This window comes from Aethalodelphis obliquidens, unplaced genomic scaffold (assembly GCF_003676395.1).
Source record: "Aethalodelphis obliquidens isolate GAN/ISIS:26980383/991018 unplaced genomic scaffold, ASM367639v1 scaffold14, whole genome shotgun sequence".
Classification (NCBI taxonomy): Eukaryota; Metazoa; Chordata; class Mammalia; order Artiodactyla; family Delphinidae; genus Aethalodelphis; species Aethalodelphis obliquidens.
Genome location: NW_020837958.1, coordinates 34,047,188 through 34,064,156, shown reverse-complemented (window position 1 = coordinate 34,064,156; position 16,969 = coordinate 34,047,188). Strand labels below are relative to the sequence as shown.

Genomic DNA, 16,969 nt, shown 5'->3' with positions numbered 1-16,969 from the left:
GAAAGAGCACATACACAGGTCTACTTACATAAGCTTTCCAAACAGGCAAAGTAAGACCATAGACTTGGAGTCGGGAGTCGGGGGTGGGTATCTTGGGCAGGAGGGAGTGGAAAATGATTGACAGGAGGCAAAGGGGTGCTTCTGGGGGGTTGGGAGTGTGCTATTTCCTGACCTGGGTGGTGGGTACATGGGTGTTGCCTTTGTTTTCAATGACTGAGTTATTATTGTTTAAAATTATTTTGGTACATATGTTTGCATGTTCCTATATGTGTATGGGTTATTCTTCAGCTAAAAAAAATTGAAAACAGAAATCCAGCTCCCTCAGAAGGAGTGGCAGAGGGCTCAGCGTAGGGATGTGTGCGTCGGGGAGCGGGGGTGCGGTTCCTCATTTCCCATGTGTGCGACACGGCCCGGGGGACCGCAGAGCGCCTCAGAAGCATTCGAGTAAAGCAGGGCCTCCCGCTGTGCCCCGACCCCAGCACCTCCCCTGAGGAGAACACAAGAGCAGAGACACAGCACAGCCAAGGCAGCTCACCTGGGGCCACAGGTGCAGCCAGAGAGAAGCCTGCAGGCTCAGGCCCAGAGGGACGACTGGCCACTGGGCAAGGGCTCACAGAGGCCCTCCCATGTCGGAAGAGACACGGGAGGCCAACCCTCTCGTTCTCGCCTACCAGCTGACCAAGCCCTTCTGGCCGAGCACCCTTTCCTGGGCCGCGCCATCGTTGGAGCGTTGGCCTTCACTAAAATCCTTGTCTGGGGGGCAGCCAGCAAGGGGTTCCAGCCTGTGCCCTCGGGTTTCCACATGGGGATCAGATCCTGCCTCTCCACCTCGTCCCTTCCCCTAGGGGAAGATGAGGCCCATGGCCGCCCGGTTCCATGCTCTATAAGGCGAAACATTCCCAGTTCCTTGTGGGACAATCTGGTTTCATTTTTCCATCCTGGTTGCCCTCCTTTGGACAAACTCCAGTTGTTTTTGTGTCACTCAGAACTGACCACCACCTCATCTCCACTGGACAAGAGACTCCTTCAACGTAGCCAAGGGATCTGCACTTTTGGTGGCCGCATCACGCTCCAGAACCCCGATGGGATGACTGTGGAGGCCAGCTTCAAGTCGTCCCCTCAGAAGCTGTGGTCCTCCTTGGGTCCTCACTCTGTCCCTCAAAGCCTGGACTTTTGAACCCAGAGGCATCCCTTGTGACGCTTGCTCTCAGCAAGGCCAGCCTGTCACTTTGCCAGGCCCAGGTTTCTGTGGCCTGAGCACTCTGCCGCCCACACCCAGGCTGGGCCGTGTCACTGGTGCTTCCTCTGTGGGCCTGGGGCCAGCCGCCCCTGACCCTCCCATACCCCTGGCAGCCTGGTCGTGTGTCCTACCCTATGACGCTGGAGTAGAGTTCAGGCAGGGTGGGAATGAAACCAGCCCAGCTCTCTAACTCACAGGGTCTGCTGGTGATTCGGGTGGTGAGACAGAAAGGGGAGAGGGCCGGATGAGGATGCTTTTCTGGTGCCGACTGTGTGGCCTGGGGCAAAGCCGCTCTGACCTCCTGGTTCCATCGTCTCTAGGCCCAGATCGTAATTTCTGCCCTGATGACTGAAGGTTGAGCAGAAGGACTGATGGGCAACCCCTTTACCACTACAGAACAGCGAATGGCTATGAGGCGATTCACAGTGTCAGGATATCTGGACTCCAGAAAAAGTGCACAACAGGCAGAAAGGGGGGCCAGACCAGGATTCTGACTGCTTGGCGTGGCCTCAAGGCCAGGCCAGGCCTTGCCAACAGCGAGGCTGCTTCAGCGCCCTGGACAACTGAGGCTTGGAGAAACCTGTCCAAGACAGGGAGGCCACAGCCCCTCCTTCCCCGCCAGGCACTCGGGCACCGTGCCAAGGCCGAGAGGGAGAGGCGGGGGCAGAGATCTCTGAGAAGTAAAGTGTTCCTTCAGAGACTCAAATAAGGCACTTTCCAAAGATGGCAGAAGAGCAAGACGCGGAGATCGCCTTCCTCCCCACAGATACACCAGAAATACATCTACACGTGGAACAACTCCTACAGAACACCTACTGAACGCTGGCAGAAGACCTCACACCTCCCAAAAGGCAAGAAACCCCCCACGTACCTAGGTAGGGCAAAAGAAAAAAGAATAAACAGAGACAAAAGAATAGGGACGGGTCCTGCACCAGCGGGAGGAAGCCGTGAAGGAGGAAAGGTTTCCACACACTAGGAAGCCCATTCACGGGCAGAGACTGCGGGTGGCGGAGGGGGGAAGCTTCGGGGCCGCGGAGGAGAACACAGCAACAGGGGTGCGGAGGGCAAAGCGGGGAGATTCCTGCCCAGAGGATTGGTGCCGACCGTCACTCACCAGCCCGAGAGGCTTGTCTGCTCACCCGCCGGGGCTGGGAGCTGAGGCTCGGGTTTCGGTCGGAGCGCAGGGAGAGGACTGGAGTTGGCAGCGTGAACACAGCCTGCAGGGCATTAGTGCGCCACGGCTGGCCAGGAGGGAGTCCGGGGAAAAGTCTGCATCTGACGAAGAGGCAAGAGACTTTTTCTTCCCTCTTTGTTTCCTGGTGCGCGAGGAGAGAGGATTAAGAACGCTGCTTAAAGGAGCTCCAGAGACAGGCGCGAGCCGCGGCTAAAAGCACGGACCCCAGAGACAGACATGAGATGCTAAGGCTGCTCCTGCCGCCACCAAGAAGCCTGTGTGGGAGCACCGGTCACTATCCACACCCCCCTTCCGGGGAGCCTGTGCAGCCCGCCACTGCCAGGGTCCCCGGATCCAGGGACAACTTCCCTGGGAGAACGCACGGCGCGCCTCACCCTGGTGCAACGTTATGCCGGCCTCTGCCGCCGCAGGCTCGCCCCGCACTCCGTGCCCCTCCCTCCCCCCGGCCTGAGTGAGCCAGAGCTCCCGAATCAGCGGCTCCTTTAACCCCGTCCTGTCTGAGCAAAGAACAGACGCCCTCCGGCGACCTACACGCACAGGCGGGGCCAAATCCAAAGGTGAGCCCCTGGGAGCTGTGAGAACAAAGAAGAGAAAGGGAAATCCCTCCCAGCAGCCTCAGAACCAGCGGATTAAAGCTCCACAATCAACTTGATGTACCTGCATCTGTGGACTACATGAATAGACAACGAATCATCCCAAATTAAGGAGCCGTGTGGATGAAAGACTCTTGGTGCTGCAGCCAGGAGTTAGTGCTGTGCCTCTGAGGTGGGAGAGCCAACTTCAGGACACTGATCCACAAGAGGCCTCCCAGCTGCACATAATATCAAACAGCGAAAATCTCCCAGGGACCTCCATCTCAACACCAACAGCCAGCTTCACTCAAGGACCAGCAAGCTACAGTGCTGGACACCCTTTGCCAAACAACTAGCAAGACAGGAACACAACCCCACCCATTAGCAGAGAGGCTGCCCAAAATCATAATAAGTCGACAGACACCCCAAAACACACCACCAGACGTGGACCTGCCCTCCAGAAAGACAAGATCCAGCCTCATCCACCAGAACACAGGCACTAGTCCCCTCCACCAGGAAGCCTACACAACCCACTGAACCAACCTTAGCCACTGGGGACAGACACCAAAAACAACAGGAACTACGAACCTGCAGCCTGCAAAAAGGAGACCCCAAACACAGTAAGATAAGCAAAATGAGAAGACAGAAAAACACACAGCAGATGAAGGAGCAAGATAAAAACCCACCAGACCTAACAAATGAAGAGGAAATAGGGGGGTGCTGGGAAGATGGCGGAAGAGTAAGATGCGGAGATTGCCTTCCTCCCCACAGATACACCAGAAATGCATCTACACATGGAGCAACTCCTACAGAACACCTACTGAACGCTGGCAGAAGACCTCAGACCTCCCAAAACGCAAGAAACTCCCCACGTACCTGGGTAGGGCAAAAGAAAAAAGAAAAAACAGAGACAAAAGAATAGGGACGGGATCTGCACCAGTGGGAGGGAGCAGTGAAGGAGGAAAGGTTTCCACACACTAGGAGGCCCCTTCGCGGGCGGAGACTGCAGGAGGCGGAGGGGGGAGATTCGGAGTCGCAGAGGAGAGCACAGCAACAGGGGTGCGGAGGGCAAAGCGGGGAGATTCCCGCACAGAGGATCGGTGCCTACCAGCACTCACCAGCCCGAGAGGCTTGTCTGCTCACCCGCCGGGGCAGGCGGGGCTGCGAGCCGAGGCTCGGGTTACGGTCGGAGCGCAGGGAGAGGACTAGGATTGGCGGCTTGAACATAGCTTGAAGGGGTTAGTGCACCACGGCTAGCCGGGAGGGAGTCCAGGGAAAAGTCTGCACCTGCCGAAGAGGCAAGAGACTTTTTCTTCCCTCTTTGTTTCCTGGTGCGCGAGGAGAGAGGATTAAGAACGCTGCTTAAAGGAGCTCCAGAGACAGGCGCGAGCCGCGGCTAAAAGCGCGGACCCCAGAGACGGACATGAGACGCTAAGGCTGCTGCTGCTGCCACCAAGAAGCCTGTGTGCGAGCACCGGTCACTATCCACACCCCGCTTCCGGGCAGCCTGTGCAGCCCGCCACTGCCAGGGTCCCGGGATCCAGGGACAACTTCCCTGGGAGAACGCACGGCGCGCCTCACCCTGGTGCAACATCACGCCAGCCTCTGCCGCCGCAGGCCCGCCCCGCACTCCGTACCCCTTCCTCCCCCCGGCCTGAGTGTGCCAGAGCCCCCGAATCAGCGGCTCCTTTAACCCCGTCCTGTCTGAGCAAAGAACAGACGCCCTCCGGCGACCTACACGCAGAGGCGGGGCCAAATCCAAAGCTGAGCCCCTGGGAGCTGTGAGAACAAAGAAGAGAAAGGGAAATCTCTCCCAGCAGCCTCAGGAGCAGAGGATTAAATCTCCACAATCAACTTGGTGTACCTGCATCTGTGGACTACATGAATAGACCACGAATCATCCCAAATTGAGGAGGTGGACTTCGAGAGCAACATCTATGATTTTTTTCCCCTTTTCCTCTTTTCGTGAGTGTGTATGTGTATGCTTCTGTGTGAGATCTTGTCTGTATAGCTTTGCTTCCAACATTTGTCCTAAGGTTCTATCCGTCCCTTTTTTTCTAAATAATTATTTTTTAATTCAATAACTTTATTATACTTTATTTTATTTTACTGTATCTTCTTTCTGTCTTTTTCCCATCCTTCCCTCCTTCCTTCCTTCCTCCCTCCCTCCTTTCTTTCCTTCTTTTCTCCTTCCTTCCTTCCTTCCTTCCTTTCTTTCTTCATACTTCTACTAATTCTCTCTACTTTTTCTCCCTTTTCTTCTGAGCTGTGTGGATGAAAGGCTCTTGGTGCTCCAGCCAGGAGTCAGGGCTCTGCCTCTGAGGTGGGAGAGCCAACTTCAGGACACTGGTCCACAAGAGACCTCCCAGTTCCACATAATATCAAACGGTGAAAATCTCCCAGAGACCTCCATCTTAACACCAGCACCCAGCTTCACTCAACGACCAGCAAGCTACAGTGCTGGACAACCTATGCCAAACAATAGCAAAACAGGAAAACAACCCCATCCATTAGCAGAGAGGCTACCTAAAATCATAATAAGTCCACAGACAACCCAAAACACACCACCAGATGTGGACCTGCCCACTAGAGAGACAAGATCCAGCCTCAACCACCACAACACAGGCACTAGTCCCCTCCACCAGGAAGCCTACACAACCCACTGAACCAACCTTAGCCACTGGAGACAGACATCAAAAACAACGGGAACTATGAACCTGCAGCCTGCAAAAAGGAGACCCCAAACACAGTAAGATAAGCAAAATGAGAAGACAGAAAAACACACAGCAGATGAAGGAGCAAGATAAAAATGCACCACACCTAACAAATGAAGAGGAAATAGCCAGTCTACCTGAAAAAGAATTCAGAATAATGATAGTAAGGATGATCCAAAATCTTGGAAATAGAATGGACAAAATGCAAGAAACATTTAACAAGGACCTAGAAGAAATAAAGATGAAACAAGCAATGATGAACAACACAATATATGAAATTAAAAGTACTCTAGATGGGATCAATAGCAGAATAACTGAGGCAGAAGAACGGATAAGTGACCTGGAAGATAAAATAGTGGAAATAACTACTGGAGAGCAGAATAAAGAAAAAAGAATGAAAAGAACTGAGGACAGTCTCAGAGACCTCTGGGACAATATTAAACACACGGACATTCGAATTATAGGGGTTCCAGAAGAAGAAGAGAAAAAGAAAGGGACTGAGAAAATATTTGAAGAGATTATAGTTGAAAACTTCCCTAATATGGGAAAGGAAATAGTTAATCAAGTCCAGGAAGCACAGAGAGTCCCATACAGGATAAATCCAAGGAGAAATACACCAAGACACATATTAATCAAACTGTCAAAAATTAAATACAAAGAAAACATATTAAAAGCGGCAAGGGAAAAACAACAAATAACACACAAGGGAATCCCCATAAGGTTAACAGCTGATCTTTCAGCAGAAACTCTGCAAGCCAGAAGGGAGTGGCAGGACACATTGAAAGTGATGAAGGAGAAAAACCTGCAACCAAGATTACTCTACCCAGCAAGGATCTCATTCAGATGTGATGGAGAAATTAAAACCTTTACGGACAAGCAAAAGCTGAGAGAGTCAGCACCACCAAACCAGCTTTAAAACAAATGCTAAAGGAACTTCTCCAGACAAGAAACACAAGAGAAGGAAAAGACCTATAATAACGAACCCAAAACAATTTAGAAAATGGGAATAGGAACATACATATCGATAATTACCTTAAATGTAAATGGACTAAATGCTCCCACCAAAAGACACAGATTGGCTAAATGGATACAAAAACAAGACCCTTATATATGCTGTCTACAAGAGACCCACTTCAGACATAGAGACACATACAGACTGAAAGAAAGAGGATGGAAAAAGACATTCCAGGCAAATGGAAACCAAAAGAAAGCTGGAGTAGTAATTCTCATATCAGACAAAATAGACTTTAAAATAAAGACTATTAGAAGAGACAAAGAAGGACACTACATAATGATCAAGGGATCGATCCAAGAAAAAGATATAACAATTGTAAATATTTATGCACCCAACATAGAAGCACCTCAATACATAAGGCAAATACTAACAGCCATAAAAAAGGAAATCGACAGTAACACATTCATAGTAGGGGACTTTAACACCCCACTTTCACCAACGGACAGATCATCCAAAATGAAAATAAATAAGGAAACACAAGCTTTAAGTGATACATTAAACAAGATGGACTTAATTGATATTTATAGGACACTCCATCCAAAAACAACAGAATACACATTTTTCTCAAGTGCTCATGGAACATTCTCCAGGATAGATCATATCTTGGATCACAAATCAAGCCCTGGTAAATACAAGAAAATTGAAATTGTATCAAGTATCTTTTCCAACCACAACGCCATGAGACTAGATATCAGTTACAGGAAAAGATCTGGAAAAAATACAAACACATGGAGGCTAAACAATACACTACTTAATAACGAAGTGATCACTGAAGAAATCAAAGAGGAAATCAAAAAATACCTAGAAACAAATGACAATGGAGACGCGACGACCCAAAACCTATGGGATGCAGCAAAAGCAGATCTAAGGGGGAAGTTTATAGCAATACAAGCCCACCTTAAGAAGCAGGAAACATCTCGAATAAACAACCTAACCTTGCATCTCAAGCAATTAGAGAAAGAAGAACAAAAAAACCCCAAAGCTAGCAGAAGGAAAGAAATCATAAAAATCTGATCAGAAATAAATGAAAAAGAAATGAAGGAAAGGATAGCAAAGATCAATAAAATTAAAAGCTGGTTCTTTGAGAAGATAAACACAATTGATAAACCATTAGCCAGGCTCATCATGAAAAAAATGGAGAAGACTCAAATCAATAGAATTAGAAATGGAAAAGGAGAAGTAACAACTGACACTGCAGAAATATAAAAGATCATGAGAGATTACTACAAGCAACTCTATGCCAATAAAATGGACAATCTGGAAGAAATGGACAAATTCTTAGGAATGCACAACCTGCCAAGACTGAATCAGGAAGAAATAGAAAATATGAACAGACCAATCACAAGCACTGAAATTGAAACTGTGATTAAAAATCTTCCAGCAAACAAAAGCCCAGGACCAGATGGCTTCACAGGTGAATTCTATCAAACATTTAGAGAAAAGCTAACACCTATCCTTCTCAAACTCTTCCAAAATATAGCAGAGGGAGGAACACTCCCAAGTTCCTTCTACGAGGCCACCATCACCTTGATACCAAAACCAGACAAGGATGTCACAAAGAAAGAAAACTACAGGCCAATATCACTGATGAACATAGATGCAAAAATCCTCAACAAAATACTAGCAAACAGAATCCAACAGCACATTAAAAGGATCATACACCATGATCAAGTGGGGTTTATTCCAGGAATGCAAGGATTCTTCAATATACGCAAATCAATCAACGTCATACACCATATTAACAAATTGAAGGAGAAAAACCATATGATCATCTCAATAGATGCAGAAAAAGCTTTTGACAAAATTCAACACCCATTTATGATAAAAATCCTGTAGAAAGTAGGCATAGAGGGAACTTTCCTCAACATAATAAAGGCCATATATGACAAACCCGCAGCCAACATCATCCTCAATGGTGAAAAACTGAAAGCATTTCCACTAAGATCAGGAACAAGACAAAGTTGCCCACTCTCACCACTCTTATTCAACATAGTTTTGGAAGTTTTAGCCACAGCAATCAGAGAAGAAAAGGAAATAAAAGGAATCCAAATCGGAAAAGGAGAAGTAAAGCTGTCACTATTTGCAGATGACATGATACTATACATAGAGAACCCTAAAGATGCTACCAGAAAACTACTAGAGCTAATCAATGAATTTGGTAAAGTAGCAGGATACAAAATTAATGCACAGAAACCTCTGGCATTCCTATACACTAATGATGAAAAATCTGAAAGTGAAATGAAGAAAACACTCCCATTTACCATTGCAACAAAAAGAATAAAATATCTAGGAATAAACCTACCTAAGGAGACAAAAGACCTGTATGCAGAAAATTAAAAGACACTGATGAAAGAAATTAAAGATGATACAAATAGATGGAGAGATATACCATGTTCTTGGATTGGAAGAATCAACATTGTGAAAATGACTCTACTACACAAAGCAATCTACAGATTCAATGCAATCCCCATCAAACTACCACTGGCATTTTTCACAGAACTAGAACAAAAAATTTCACAATTTGTATGGAAACACAAAAGACCCCGAATAGCTGACGCAATCTTGAGAACGAAAAACGGAGCTGGAGGAATCAGGCTCCCTGACTTCAGACTATACTACAAAGCTACAGTAATCAAGACAATATGGTACTAGCACAAAAACAAAAAGATAGATCAATGGAACAGGATAGAAAGCCCAGAGATAAACCCAAGCACATATGGTCACCTTATCTTTGATAAAGGAGGCAGGAATGTACAGTGGAGAAAGGACAGCCTCTTCAATAAGTGGTGCTGGGAAAACTGGACAGCTACATGTAAAAGTATGAGATTAGATCACTCCGTAACACCATACACAAAAATAAGCTGAAAATGGATTAAAGACCTAAGTGTAAGGCCAGAAGCTATCAAACTCTTAGAGGAAAACATAGGCAGGACACACTCTATGACATAAATCACAGCAAGGTCCTTTTTGACCCACCTCCTAGAGGAATGGAAATAAAAAGAAAAATAAACAAATGGGACCTAATGAAACTTCAAAGCTTTTGCACAGCAAAGGAAACCATAAACAAGACCAAAAGACAACCCTAAGAATGGGAGAAAATATTTGCAAATGAAGCAACTGACAAAGGATTAATCTCCAAAATTTATCAGCAGCTCATGCAGCTTAGTAACAAAAAAACAACCCAATCCAAAAATGGGCAGAAGACCTAAATAGACATTTCTCCAAAGAAGATATACAGACTGCCAACAAATACATGAAAGAATGCTCAACATCACTAATCATTAGAGAAATGCAAATCAAAACTACAAGGAGGTATCATCTCACACCAGTCAGAATGGCCATCATCAAAAAATCTAGAAACAATAAATGCTGGAGAGGGTGTGGAGAAAAGGGAACCCTCTTGCACTGTTGGTGGGAATGTAAATTGATACAGCCACTGTGGAGAACAGTATGGAGGTTCCTTAAGAAACTACAAATAGAACTACCATAGGACCCAGCAATCCCACTACTGGGCATATACCCTGAGAAAACCATAATTCAAAAAGAGTCATGTACCAAAATGTTCATTGCAGCTCTATTTCCAATAGCCCAGAGATGGAAACAACCTAAGTGTCCATCATCGGATGAATGGATAAAGAAGACGTGGCACATATATACAATGGAATATTACTCAGCCATAAAAAGAAACGAAATTGAGCTATTTGTAATGAGGTGGATAGGCCTAGAGTCTGTCATACAGAGTGAAGTAAGTCAGAAAGAGAGAGACAAATACCGTATGCTAACACATATATATGGAATCTAAGAAAAAAAAAGGTCATGAAGAACCTAGGGGTAAAACAGGAATAAAGACGCAGACCTACTAGAGAATGGACTTGAGGATATGGGGAGAGGGAAGGGTGAGCTGTGACAAAGTGAGAGAGAGGCATGGACATATATACACTACCAAACGTAAAATAGATAGCTAGTGGGAAGCAGCCGCATAGCACAGGGAGATCAGCTTGGTGCTTTGTGACCACCTAGAGGGGTGGGATAGGGAGGGAGACGCAAGAGGGAAGAGATATGGGAACATATGTATATGTATAACTGATTCACTTTGTTATAAAGCAGAAACTAACACACCATTGTAAAGCAATTATACTCCAATAAAGATGTTAAAAAAATAAATAAAAAATAAATAATAAAATAGAAAAAAAAAGATGGCACTTTCCAGGCCCTACCCTGGCCCAGCTGTGCCCTCAGCACCCTAGAGACAGGAAGCACAGGGACCCTGAGGCAGAAACAGGCTGTGTGGCCTCCGGGAAGGCGCTGGAGGAAACGGAGTGAGGCCAAGAGCAGGGCTGTGAAGGAGACACAACCTCAGTGAGGGCATCTGGGCCTGTAGGGAGGGTGGAGAATGAGGTCAAGAAAGCACCCTCCCCAAAGGCTCTGAGAGGAGAATCTTCTAGAATAGAGTAGTAAGACCACCTTGGAGGCCTGGAATACGTCTTGGGACGTATGTGGGATACGGAGAGAGGAGCCATCCCACCTTTTGGTGCTGGAGCCACTGGCCAGTCTCCCTCCCGTCTTCCTTCCTGGACCTCAGCCTCTCTCACTGAGCAAACTCTGGGCTCTCGCCCCCTCTCCGGCCAAATGCCATTCACCAAAATTGCAAAGGAGCCTTCCTGTTCTCGATTCAGTCCCCTCCTGGTGAGCTCAGCGCCTTTGGGAGCAGCCTGGTGGTATTACCATCCTTACCTCTACCTGCGGGCTCTGGCCCTGAGGTAAAAGTAGTTACAGTCAAGGCTTATTTACCATGTCCCCGGCACTGTGTCAAATGCTTCACACACTCAATCTCAAGTGTTCTTCACAATAACCCTGAGCGGTGGAGATGATAATTATGCCCATTTTGTAGAACTGGAGACTGAGGCTCAGAGAGGTGGGGGTCACATGGTCAGTCAGTGGTAGAGCCAGGCTGAGAACCTGGGTCTGCCCCCTTCGCTGTTCCTCATTAGGAAGAGTGGCCACACCCTCCCCTCCATTTATCCCACCCCACACCTGCCTCAAGGTAGTGGACTAGACCGAGAGCTGCTGGTGTCCCATTGCCTGGGGTGGAAGGTCATCTGAAGAGCTTCAAGGGCTCTGGGGAGTCAGGTTGGTCTAGTTCTTTTGAGAGCTCTCTGCAAAGACATGATTTATCCATCTATCCATCCATCCAATATTTAATGAGTGCCTACCACATGCCAGGAGCAGTTCCCACCCACTGAGATACATCAGTGACTAAACAGGCGAAGATCTTTATCTTTGTGGAGACTATATTCCAGGAGGGGGAGCAAATGGTAAATTCTATAGTGTGTTAGAGGTGCTAAGATTGTGCACAAAAATGTAGAGCAGTGCTGTGGACAATGTTTCCGCTTAAAATTCATATGTTGAAGCCCTGATCACCAGTGTGATGAGAGGTGGGGCCTTTGGGAGGTAATTAGGTCATGGGGTGGAGCCCTCATGATGGAATTAGTACCCTTACAAGAAGAGTCACAGGAGGGATGACCTCTTTCCCTCTGCCTCGTGAGGACACAGTGAGAAGGTGTGAGACGCCAGATCTGCTGGCACCACGATCTTGTACTTTCCAGCCTCCAGAACTGTGGGAGATAAATGTCTGTTGTTCAAGCTTCCCAGTCTCTGGTCCTTTCTTGTTATAGCAGCATGGATGGACTAAGACTGGGAGGTTGTGAGGGTACCGGAGTGGTGCTGAGAGCAGGAGGCTGTTGCGGTGATCCCCCCTGAGAAGATGAGAGCTGAGCAAGGACATGAACGAGGAGGAGCCCAGGTGTATCTGGGGGAGTCTTGTGCCCCAGACTGCAGTTCCTGCACCAGCAGAGGCCTGGTGTGCGCAGGGAACAGCACGGGGCGGGGGTGGGAGATGAGGCCCAAGAGGGGAGGGAGGGGCATCTTGTGCGAACGGACTTCGGCTGTTCACCTGGTGACAGAACGGGCCACTGCAGGGTCGGACTGACATGCTAACCGGGTCCCCCTGGCTGCCGTGTGGAACGCAGAGCCTGGGAGGAAGGAAGGAAGCAGGGCCACCTGTCAGCAGTCTCTGGTCCTCACACAAGTGGGCGGGGGCTGGATGCAGGGCCCCTGGCTGGCCCCGCCCTCGGTGGAGGGCACAGTGGCTTGGTTCATTAGCCCAGTCATCTAAATGGTTCGTGTAATACTTAAAACTACAGGATCTGGAAACACAATACTTTTAATTAAAGAATTTAAATAAGGGCAATTAAACCTGGCAGGAGGGATGCCACAGCACACAGAGAGCTTAACTGGAATGGAAACCAAGTTAAGTATGGAAACAGCATCAAAAAAAAAAAAAGAAAATGTGCGGCGGTCGCTACGGTGCTGACAAGATGGCGGCTGGCGGGGCCCGAGTGCCGGCTTCTGCCCTGCACGCTACACAGTGGAGCTCCTTCTCCTCCACCTACCTTCCTGAAACTTTCATGGGAATACTTATGTGAAGGCATTGTTCAGAAGGAAGATACTTGGGTGTAATGAACATTTTAGTGGATAAGCCAAATGACCAGCCTTCACGGTGGTCTACAGAGAGCAGCTACCCTCCCCAGTACTTGATTCTGAAGCTTGAAAGGCCTGCTATAGTCCAGAATATCACATTTGGAAAATATGAGAAAACTCACGTCTGCAGTTTGAAGAAATTTAAAGTCTTTGGTGGAATGAATGAAGAAAACATGACAAAGCTATTGTCCAGTGGCTTAAAGAATGATTATAACAAAGAAACATTTACCTTGAAGCATAAAATTGATGAACAGATGTTTCCTTGTCGATTCATTAAAATAGTTCCACTCTTATCACGGGGCCCCAGCTTTAACTTTAGCATCTGGTATGCTGAACTTAGTGGCATTGATGATCCCGATGTAGTACAACCCTGTCTCAACTGGTATAGTAAGTAGTACCGTGAACAGGAAGCTATTCGCCTTTGCCTAAAACACTTCAGACAACATAACTATACAGAGGCCTTTGAATCACTGCAAAAGAAAACCAAGATTGCCCTGGAACATCCCATGTTAACCGATCTGCACGATAAATTGGTACTGAAGGGTGATTTTGATGCTTGTGAAGAATTGATTGAAAAAGCTGTAAATGATGGCTTGTTCAATCAGTATATCAGTCAACAGGAATATAAGCCACGATGGAGTCAAATCATTCCCAAAAGTACCAAAGGTGATGGAGAAGATAACCGACCAGGAATGAGAGGAGGCCATCAGATGGTTATTGATGTTCAAACAGAGACTGTTTATTTGTTTGGTGGCTGGGATGGAACACAAGATCTTGCCGACTTCTGGGCATACAGTGTGAAAGAGAACCAATGGACATGTATCTCTAGAGACACTGAGAAAGCGAATGGTCCTAGTGCTAGATCATGTCATAAAATGTGCGTTGACATTCAACGAAGGCAAGTCTACACGCCAGGGCGTTATTCAGATTCCTCTGTGAAGAACAGCAAATCTCTAAAAAGTGATTTCTATCGTTACGACATTGACACAAACACATGGATGTTACTCAGTGAGGATACTGCTGATGGAGGACCGAAACTGGTGTTTGATCATCAGTTCCAATGACAGGATTCACACAGAGAGCAACCCTTGATCCAGAACTGGATGAAATACATGTCTTATCTGGACTCAGCAAAGACAAGGAAAAGAGGGAAGAGAATGTCAGAAATTCATTCTGGATTTATGACATTGTAAGGAATAGTTGGTCTTGCGTCTATAAGAATGATCAAGCTGCAAAGGATACTCCAAGTAAAAGTCTTCAGGAGGAAGAACCATGTCCAAGATCTGCCCATCAGCTTGTATACGATGAGCTACACAAGGTTCATTATTTATTTGGTGGGAATCCAGGAAAATCTTGGTCCCCAAAGATGAGATTAGATGACTTCTTGTCACTGAAATTGTGTAGGCCTTCAAAAGATTACTTACTGAGGCATTGCAAGTGCCTCATAAGAAAACACGGGTTTGAAGAGAAGGCCCAAATGGATCCCCTTAGTGCTCTGAAATATCTACAAAATGATCTTTATATAACTGTGGAGCATTCAGACCCAGAAGAGACAAAAGAGTTTCAGCTCCTAGCTTCAGCTCTGTTTAAATCTGGTTCGGATTTCACAGCTCTAGGCTTTTCCAATGTGGATCACACCTGTGCTCAAAGAACTCAGCTGTTTGACACCTTAGTAAATTTCTTTCCTGACAGCATGACTCCTCCTAAAGGCAACCTGGTGGACCTCATCACACTGTGACTGACGAGTACCTGGACAGAAATGGAGCACGGGAGTCTGCTTTCAGTATTCTGGATTTCAACCCTGTTGACTGACCATTAGGCTGCAGTGACTGAGGACTGCACCAGAATTTTGAAGGGATCTTTGCTGTCACAAATTTTAACCCTCTTCCTTCACACCTGGCCTCAACCCCATAGTCCTGATCCCATTCTGAAATTAGGCTAATAAAGTGAAATCGGTATACTTTCCATTAAAAAAAAAAAAGGAAAGCTGAATGTATGAAATTAAGAAGGCTAATAATAATTCCGAGAGCTCGGTCCCCAGCCCCCAGCCTAGGTCCTTCTCCTTCCGAGCCTCTCTGGAGACTAGAAACGGCATCAGAGGTGGGATGAGCGGAAGCAGCGAACACGGGACTCTGCTCCCAGCCTTGTCTCTGGCGGCTCTCCCCGGCCGTGACCCTGGTAAGGGGCTGAGCCACCATGGGCTTCAGTCTTCTCATTTGCAAAAGGCACCGGAGCACTGTGGGGCACTCAGACACGGAGCGCTGACTATATGCCTGGCGGGCATGTGGAGCCGTGGTCCATGAGCGCCTTGGGCTGAGGCACCCCAGGTTACACAGCCATGCACCTCCTCTCTTCCTATTTCCCCAAGGCGTGTCTATAGCAGCTAGAGGTGGGACCTCAAGCACCAGACCAACCTTCCCGGTTCCTCCTGGGGATGTGGGTTGGGTAAATGGATTAGACAGTCCCTGGAGGACTTGTGATACCACAGATCACTGGGGCCCACCTTCTGACCCTACGGGTCTGCGATGGGGCCCAAGATGTGCCTTTTTAAGCTCCCGAGTGTCTCAGCTGCTGGTGGTACTGGTCCAGGGATCACAGTCGGGGGACCACAAGCAAACCGTCACCCTCTCTGGGGAAAGGATGAGGCCTGGCTTGTCACTCGCACTCACCACCTTGAGGTAGAGGATATGAAGCAGCTGGGCTGAGCTCATGTTTGCAGTCACGGTGTTTATGAGGAGGCTGTGTGTGGACTGAATAAGACTCTGCTTATTTCAGAGCTCCCGTTCCACTTTCCGTTCTAATGAATTTTCTACGGGCAAGTAGCCCAGTGGGTCTGTGGCTTTAAGCACAGTGGGCTCGGGAGTTCCCAGGTTAAGTAGTTAATGATTAGTAATCAAATAATTCAAAGCATGGGTGGAATGTTAGTGCTAGTTAAAGAAACCCCGAGATTAAGTCTTTTTGTAGAGGAAAGTGGTCTTTCTGTATTATGAATATTCAACACTGTCTATTCAAAAAGTGCTTTGGTGTTTGTCTTTCTTAAAGGAGACACACCTGTGCCAGAGTGAGAGTCTGCCTGGGATTTGCTGTGACGGCCATTGGACTGAAAATGGGGTAATGGCAATGTCAAGTGCAAAAGGAAAGGTGAAGGGGGGTGTGGAGACAGCAGGATGGCTGGAGGGAGTTTGCTGAGGAAGCAGGAATCCAGCCAGTTCACACACACCTACAAGGTTTGGCAGGGAGACCGCAGCCCCAGATTCCCACTGCAGCAATCCATGGGCTTTGTAGAGGCAAGACAAAGGCTCCACAGCATGGTGGTTTAAAGTGTGGGCCCTAGAGGCAGAAGCCTGATTTGACCTTGGACAAATTACATAATCTCTCTGTGCCTCAGTTTCCTCAACTGTAGAATGGGGATGGTAAAGTACCTGACAGCAAGGTCATGAGGATTAAGTAATATTTATACAGCAGTTACAGTAGTATGTGGCGCACAGTAAGCACTATATAAAAGTTTGATAAATAAATTTAAAAATCTCACCCAGGCTCTGCTGGTGGCGCAGTGGTTGAGAGTCCGCCTGCCGATGCAGGGGAGACGGGTTCGTGCCCCGGTCCGGGAGGATCCCACATGCCGCGGCGCGGCTGGGCCCGTGAGCCATGGCCGCTGAGCCTGCGCGTCCGGAGCCTGTGCTCCGCAACGGG

The 16,969-nt window shown here is 47.6% G+C and overlaps 1 protein-coding gene and 1 pseudogene across 5 annotated transcripts in view; one reads left to right on the top strand and one right to left on the bottom strand.

Annotated features, from left to right (window-relative positions):
- GALNT18 (polypeptide N-acetylgalactosaminyltransferase 18) overlaps positions 1 to 16,969 on the bottom strand; it is a 350,064-nt gene that overhangs the window by 2,014 nt on the left and 331,081 nt on the right. Inside the window, exon 11 of one of the 4 annotated variants that reach the window (XM_027115378.1) lies at positions 14,811 to 15,025. The exons of the other annotated variants lie outside the window; for them this stretch is intronic. Coding sequence (XP_026971179.1) covers positions 14,930 to 15,025 — 96 coding nt within the window. The 3' untranslated portion in view covers positions 14,811 to 14,929. Of the gene's footprint in view, positions 1 to 14,810; positions 15,026 to 16,969 lie in introns of those variants that run through there. 4 annotated transcript variants of the gene reach the window in all.
- Positions 11,779 to 14,411, top strand: LOC113625001 (muskelin pseudogene; annotated as a pseudogene). Its single transcript, XR_003434533.1, has one exon. The product of XR_003434533.1 is annotated as a muskelin pseudogene (transcript).